The following is a 7,745-nucleotide window of genomic DNA, read 5'->3' on the forward strand; positions in this document are numbered from 1 at the left end:
ATGGCTTGCCGTGGGGGGGGAGCCACTTCGTGCCCTCTGGCCAATCCACCTACTCATGCCCATTGTTCTTCCAACTGTTGCAGCTACTGTCTACCTGGCATATCGCCCTATAGCCACATACCTTGTTGACTATGCTTGCTTCCGGCCTAGCCCCAACTGTCGATTCCCAAGGGCGGCCTTACTCGAGCATGCACATATGTCGACCTTCCTTGCCGATTCTACCATTAACTTCATAGCACGAGTTCTTGAGCACTCCGGTCTTAGTGATGAGACTTGTGTTCCACCGGCACTTTCTTACATTGAGCCATATTGTAGTCTGGATGAAGCCCGCGCCGAAGTAGAACTGGTCGTCTTCTCAGTGGTTGATGATCTACTGGCTAAGACGAGGATTGACCTTGATACGATTGACATTCTGGTCACTAACTGCAGTGTCTTTTCACCTGTTCCATCGATCGCCGACATGATTGTCAGCAGGTATAAGCTGCGAGGTGACCTTCGCGTCATCAACCTCTCGGGGATGGGTTGCAGTGCAACAGTAACTGCAGTTGGGCTTGCAAGGAACATCTTGGAGGTCATGCCTTTTGGATCGCAAGCGCTAGTGGTGTCAACGGAGACCATCGGACCCAACCACTATGCGGGTAACAACCGCTCCATGCAGTTGGTTAATATCTTGTTCCGCATGGGCGGTGCAGCCGTCCTGTTATCGAGTTCTAGGTCCAAGGCTAGGTTCCGCCTCACACATGTTGTGCGGACGATCACTGCTAGCGATGACAATGCCTACCGGTGCGTCTACCAAGAGGAAGATGACGAGGGAATCAAGGGCGCCAATCTGTCAAAGAACCTCATGGCTATTGCTGGAGACGCTCTCAAGGCCAACATCACGGCCATGGGGCCACTTGTCTTGCCTACATCAGAGCTGATCAAGTTTCTTCTTGTCTCCTTGGCGAGGAAGGTGTTCCTTGGGAGGAGGATAAGGCCTTACATTCCCAATTTCCGTACAGCGTTCAAACACTTCTGCATCCACGTTGGTGGACCAGCGGTGATCAGCTCGGTACAACGTGGCCTTAATCTATCCGATGAGCATGTCGAGCCTTCACGAATGACACTGCATCAATTCGGAAATCAGTCAAGTGCATCTGTGTGGTACGAGTTGGGATACATAGAAGCCAAGGGTCGAATGCTAAAAGGTAATAGGGTCTGGATGATTGGTTTCGGAGCTGGATATGAATGCAACTCCGCAGTGTGGGTGTGCATCCGTACATGTACATCTCACGGTGACCATGGGCCATGGGCTAGTTGCATCCATCGATACCCACTAGATGTGCAGAAATAAAGTTAACTTGACTATACTCTCACCAAGAAGATCACAGGCAACGCAAAGGTACAAAATTGAAACCATCCATTGCTATCGACCATCGCCAGTTTTCTGGATTGTTTCATTCTATTCTTTTTGTTATCATTAAGCAAGATGTGTAAGATAAATCGGATGGGCTAGCTTCTGCAGCTTGGCTTTCTTAAGCATCTGAAAACTTAGTTTGTAGGTGCATATTCTTATGTACACTAAATATGTATTCTCCAAATATTTTTCTTCAACTGCCAACTGTTTAACCAATAGTTGTTCAGATTATTTTGTTCATACACAAAAATTTAGTAGAATCCAGTTTCATATCATGAACTTTAACATCTCTCAAACAAACCAGCGTAATAAGATAAACAAATATCAAGAATTGATTGTGCTCTTACATTATACGATGCAAGATGAGGTTATTTACTTTTGTCTCTAGTGCAGATCATCCTCTTCACTGATGCTTGAGGACTGCCACAAAGGATATGCCACTACTTAAGAATGTGCCATCACAGACGATTTAGAAAATCCATCATATACATCTTCCCGGTGACATGGTTTATGTCATCACAACCTGGACATTTTGTAATAAAATAAGAGATGACTGAAAGGTTCATAATGTGAAATGGTTTGTGATTTGGTCTTTTTATAGACAGTTCGTGCTTGAGGAATGCCTATGATACTCTTTTTCATACTGTAATTTCTTTGTAACTTGGCTACGTTCAAGAAATGCTAGTCATACTCTCTTAAACAAATGGGATAACAAAAAAGTTGTATCATGTTTCTATAAATCGCAGAAATACTCATGTCTAATCTAATTCATTTATCACACTACCATATTCTTCACAAGCATCCATGTGAACAAAATAACTTGTTCGAGATTTATGAAACATTTACATCCATAACTGTAAGGAGCCAACTTCCATCATTTAGATTGAACTCACTATCTTGTACTAACTTGCTAAGCTCGATAACTCTAGTGAGCAAAAAACTCAGTTTGATTCGATTCGTTATAAGCTCAGCTGGGTCGGTTAACTCGACAAAAACATTAACACACTCTGTGGCAACTATATTGTGTACACAATATAGCCAGTGAGCGAACTAAGCATAACTCAGATGGATGGAATACTTTTTGTGGTGGAACCATCCCAACCAGGTTTCAGTCGTAGATTTGGCACGAGTTGTCACATTTTTCAGGTTTTATTCTAGGCCTTCTGACATTACTTTCTTAGTGGTATGGCGTGCCCCTTGACTACATGGCGTTTCTGATAACTTCATCAATCTTAGATGCGTCAACTCCGTCTCCTGAAAGTGCTTTACATGGCTGGATGTTCGTGCATGTATACAAACGTCTGCGTCTACATATACTATGTTTCTAGGAAACTAGCCCGATGATTTCTCTGATCCCCTCCCTTCCTTGTAAGGCCCACAGTAAAAGCAATGCTCTTGATTGCGTGATGTCATTGGAAACAAATTAGATGATACTCCACACGTTTCAGGAATAATTCGCAATATATTTTAATAAGTTTTGGTCATATGGAGCATGAATATTTGAAGCAATTATATAAGAACAAAAACTGAAAATACATATGCTTTATTGTGTTCGATAATTGTATAGTTAAAAATATTTATTAATGACAATATATTTCGTGAATCCACTACCTATCGTGTGTCCGTGTGTCCGGTCCGTTTCAACCCCACGATTTTAATCCTGAGCCTCACGTGCAGCCAAGAGACTAATTGCATTTACCTGCCTGCTTTGTAACTTACAACCAATTTTATTCACAAAAAAACCCCTGAAGCCTCTGACGCAAGACTCCCCAGATTGCTTCTCTGCGTCGTGCGCCGCCGCCGCCGCCGCTGTCGTGTGCCTCCGATATCTGTCGACTTGATCCTGACGTCTGCCGGCACCCACCAGATGCAGATGCAGGTACTGCCCCACACCAGTCTTGTACGTGCTCCTCTGCTCCCATGTCAACACGAACCTGGCAACCATCGCCCCATGCATGTTCCCCGATCAACCATCGCCCCATGCATGTTATTCCCCGATCTAGACCTATCTCTATAACTGGCAATACTTTTCTGCAGTGACAACAACGGATGAGCGACTAGCAAGTAGTACAACATCTCTTTCAACCAGCAACACGAGGGCATCAAAAGTTTGAGGTAAAACAGCACACAATTTCAGTCCTTGTGTATACACGTGTGTATGTAGGTTGAAAGGCTAATCATGTGGCCATGTGTGTGCAGCAATATGGATCCAATCAACAACGTTCAAATGCATATGAGCCATGGGGGATTTAATACACCCAAAAAGAATACAAACATGGCAGACATACCTCTCTTTGTAAGTTCAGTTTGCACTAACAACTGAAACTATGGATGAAGTGCTTATTATAGTTTATTCTTGACATTGCAGTCTTCGTCTTTTATACCTGAATGTGATGAGCAGTTGAAGCCTAAAGTGGGTATGACATTTAAAGGACTAGAGGCAATGGAGAAGTTCTACAAGGCATATGCACATGAATCAGGTTTTGGTGTTCGTATCGGACAGCAGAAAAAGATTGAGAATAAGGTGGTCCGGACTAAGCGTTTCATGTGTAATAGGGAAGGATTCAAGTCAAAAGATTGTAAGGAGATAGATGACCCCTTGAAGAAAATGCGTAAGCAGACAAATACGCTATGCGGTTGTGATGCCCATATCTTTGTTAGACTTTGTGGAGACAACACCTACAAGATAGACTCATGGGTTGAGCACCACATTCATGGTCTTGTATCGCCTAATAAGCGTCATTTGATTAGATCGAATTGCAGAGTTAGTGAGAGAGCAAAGAATACTTTATACACATGTCATAAGGCAAGCATTGGAACCTCCCAGGCATACAGGCTGCTGCAAGTCAGTGAGGGTGGAATTCCTTATGTTGGGTGCACAAAGAGGGACTTGCAGAATTACTACCAGGCTCTCAGGTATAAAATCAGAGACGCGGATGCTCAAATGTTTGTTGCCCAATTAGCTAGAAAGCAGGAAGTGAATTCAGCATTTTTCTATGATTTTGAAGTGAATGATGAAGGGAAGCTAGTGCGTGTGTTCTGGGCGGATGCCACAAGCAAGAAGAACTATAGTCACTATAGGCATGGACTTCTTAACATTAAGTGTGATGAACATTGAGGCGCCTTTGGAGCAGATGATCTCTGCAGCCGCCCAAAGCACTAGGCAAGAGGAGTATGAGGCTTTTATTGGTTGCAACATTCCCGCCGAAGTTCATATACATCCGCCGACTGATGTTCGTACCGTGGGGAGATGCAAAAGAATAAAGCGAGGAAAGGAGATCAAGGAGGGGGTCGAAAAAGTAAGGACAAACAAGGGAAGGTAAAGGTTGCACGCTTGTGCAAGACGTGCAAGCAACACGTGTTTCATGATAGTCGTAATTGTCCAAGCAAAAAAGGAAATGGGAGTGTGATTCTGCAAGATATGTAGCTAAATTGCTGATACAGTCCAAGCAGAGAATGATTTTATCTATGTTATATTCATGTAATGAACGAGAATTTGCATTGTGTCGAATTAAACTTGACTTGATTTCTGACAAGTTTGATGCTTAACAAATTCCTAAAGAATAAAGAACATATTCAGACTTTTTACCAGGTATTCAAGCATGAGTAATTTCTGTTTTTTATGAAAACTTGTAATGTTGTGTAGTGGCAATACATGCATGTCTGTTTCCTCTTCATTTTTGGTCAGACTTGCATCGTCCAGGAGCACACAGTGAAGTTTATAGATATTCAGAAAACTTATGACGGTGACTTTTGCTTACAGCTTTGATCACAAAATTGGACAAAGCCATCCCAGGCCACTTCTGTAGTTCAAAAGCTTTACTGAAAAATACATTCTTTCACAAGATGACTGAAAAAGTCACCTATTTTTCCAACCGCATAACTGAATTACTCACTGGACTTTTTGGCAACAGCAAATAGGATATTTTTACCAAACGACAAGCAAATTAACAAGGAAAAGTTCAACCAAAGCCTCTAATCTGAACCTGCCATTGCCATTCATTATCCTGCAAATATACAGTATACTGATATGAGCATTGCACTAGTAATGTGCATGTCACTCGGCCAAATACAACAGGCCAGTATTTGCACTAGCGGGCGCCTAAATGTAAATCTTCAGGAAACACTTTCACAGTGAGTTGTTGCTTATACTAGTATGTATCTCAAAACTGGACAATGCTGTCACAGGGCACTTCCTGTAAGTAAAAAGGTTTACTGAACAAAACATGTTTTGACCACATGAAGTCACTTATTTTTTCATGATTTAACTGAACTAGTCAGTGATTTTTTTGGCAATAACAAAGAAGGTATAAGCATTGCACTAATACATCTGGTACAGGCAACAAGATACAGCTTCCTCGAAGGAATTACACTAATATGAGCACCACACTAACACTGTAATACATGTGCTACAGACATACAGTCTACAGCTTCCTACGGACGACAGGCTACAGCTTTCTATGAAGTAATTGTCGTAGTTGCAGGAGGCCACGCAGGGGCTGTTGACGCCTCAGCATAGACCGTCGTCAATTAGCCATGGCTTCACCGTTGAGACGGCCGTCCGGACCTTTGTTGCCGTCGCCAGTGGCCGCCGGGTACCCGTCGTCGCCGCTGCTTGGTTGCCGTCTCCGGAAGACTTCAAGGGAGTCGTACAGGCCAAGGTTCCCGTCATACGAGGCCTTCGGATTCGAATTTAGGTTTTGGAGGAACGGCGGCAAGGATTTGGCAAGAGAAGATCGAGAGGATTTGAGGCGACACGAAACGAAAGGCGGCCTCGACTCACGATCGTGGACGAGAGACTTTAGGGGGGGGGGGGGGGGGGGGGCGAAACCATTCTCAAGTAGGAAAGCGGGCGGCTAAGTATAAATTTTCGTTTTGCTGCATGCGAGGCGATGGATTTAGAGCGAGAGGTTGAGATTGCACGGACACACGATAGGTAGTGGATTCACGAAATATGTTGCCTTTATTAATAGAGTATAAATTATCATGCACGTTCACATGTGACCTTTGCTCATGCATGTTCCATGCTGAGGTGACATACTTGCATATTGAAAAAAATAGATTACTGGAAGCTAGCATTTAGATATAGAAGACACTAGACAAACGGATTTTCGCTTTTTTTAGCGACAAAACAAAGAATGAAGAAACAAATGCATATCTTTACTGGGCATAGCTTTGGGCTAGACCAAGATAAAAAGAATTTCTTCGGCCGAGCAATCAGAGTGCGGTTATATGTTGCTTATATGGGGCTCTTGTGTCTCGTCTCAGGCACTGTCCTCTCGTAGCTATAAATGGGTCGGCCCAAATAGCTTCCTGCATGCAGTTTGTTTTTCTTCTCTTTTTTTTCATTTTTCATTTTGTTTGTATTTAAAAAAACATGTATTCCAAAAAATACTTTTTTTTATAAAATGCTGAATTAAAAAACATGTTAGCGTAGTATAAAAAAGTGTTGATTGGATTAAAACAATTGTGACATATAAAAAATGTTCACATGCTTAAGTATGTGACAGTTTTAAAAAATTCTTTGCAATGTAAAAAATGTCCTTATAATTTAAATAAAATGTTTCAAACCATTGAAAAATGTAGGTTACAGTTAAAAAATATGCATGCGCTTCAAAATATGTTCATACTAGTTTTATGAAATATTCACACAAATGTAAAAATAATGATTGTGCAGTTTAAAAAAATGATTGTATCGTCCAAAAAAAATGGTGTATCTGAAAAATGTTCAGCACATATTAAAAATATTTCATCTGTCTCAAAATATAAGACATTTTTTTGCAACTAAGATAGATGCAATATATTCAAAACATGTAGTTCTAAAATTTGTTAATTATGTATTTGAAAAATATTCAACATGTATAAATAAATGCTTCATGTATACTAAAAATGCTACAATGTGTTCTGAAAAAGTATATATGTATTAAAGAAGGAAATGAAAAAAACGGGAATAAAAATGTTATTACATGTCCAAAAATTGTTTGCGTGATAAAAATAATGTTTCCTACCATCCAAAAAATGTACGTGACATTTTTTAAAAATGTTCAGGCATTCCAAAAAATGTTTGTGACATTTGAAGAAAAATTACAATGTAAAAAAATATTTGTTTAGTTTTAAAAATTTGCCATTAAAAATGTTCTTTAGGGTGATCTAAGAGATATCACTTGGTTAGTTTTTTTTGAGACACATCACTTGTTTAGTTGGTTAGCTGCTTCCGATCAAATGTAAAAAATTGCAACCCTTTTCCCAAAGCTTTTGGGCCGAAAGCTCCTTCGACTTTAGAGGCCCGACGAACACAAGATTCCTCCGCCCCCCAGTTGTCTCAGCTCTCACGTCTCTATCGCCGCCT

At 41.2% G+C, this 7,745-nt stretch overlaps 1 protein-coding gene across 1 annotated transcript; it reads left to right on the forward strand.

Annotated features, from left to right (window-relative positions):
• Positions 1–4: 4 nt before the first annotated feature.
• On the forward strand, positions 5–2,163 carry LOC125529427 (3-ketoacyl-CoA synthase 6-like; the record flags this gene model as incomplete). Its single annotated transcript, XM_048693839.1, has 2 exons — positions 5–1,381; positions 1,790–2,163. A coding segment is annotated over one exon (1,329 nt), but the record flags the coding sequence as incomplete, so codon positions are not given.
• Between the last annotated feature and the right edge of the window lie 5,582 nt (positions 2,164–7,745).

This window comes from Triticum urartu, unplaced genomic scaffold (assembly GCF_003073215.2).
Source record: "Triticum urartu cultivar G1812 unplaced genomic scaffold, Tu2.1 TuUngrouped_contig_5591, whole genome shotgun sequence".
Lineage (NCBI taxonomy): Eukaryota > Viridiplantae > Streptophyta > Magnoliopsida > Poales > Poaceae > Triticum > Triticum urartu.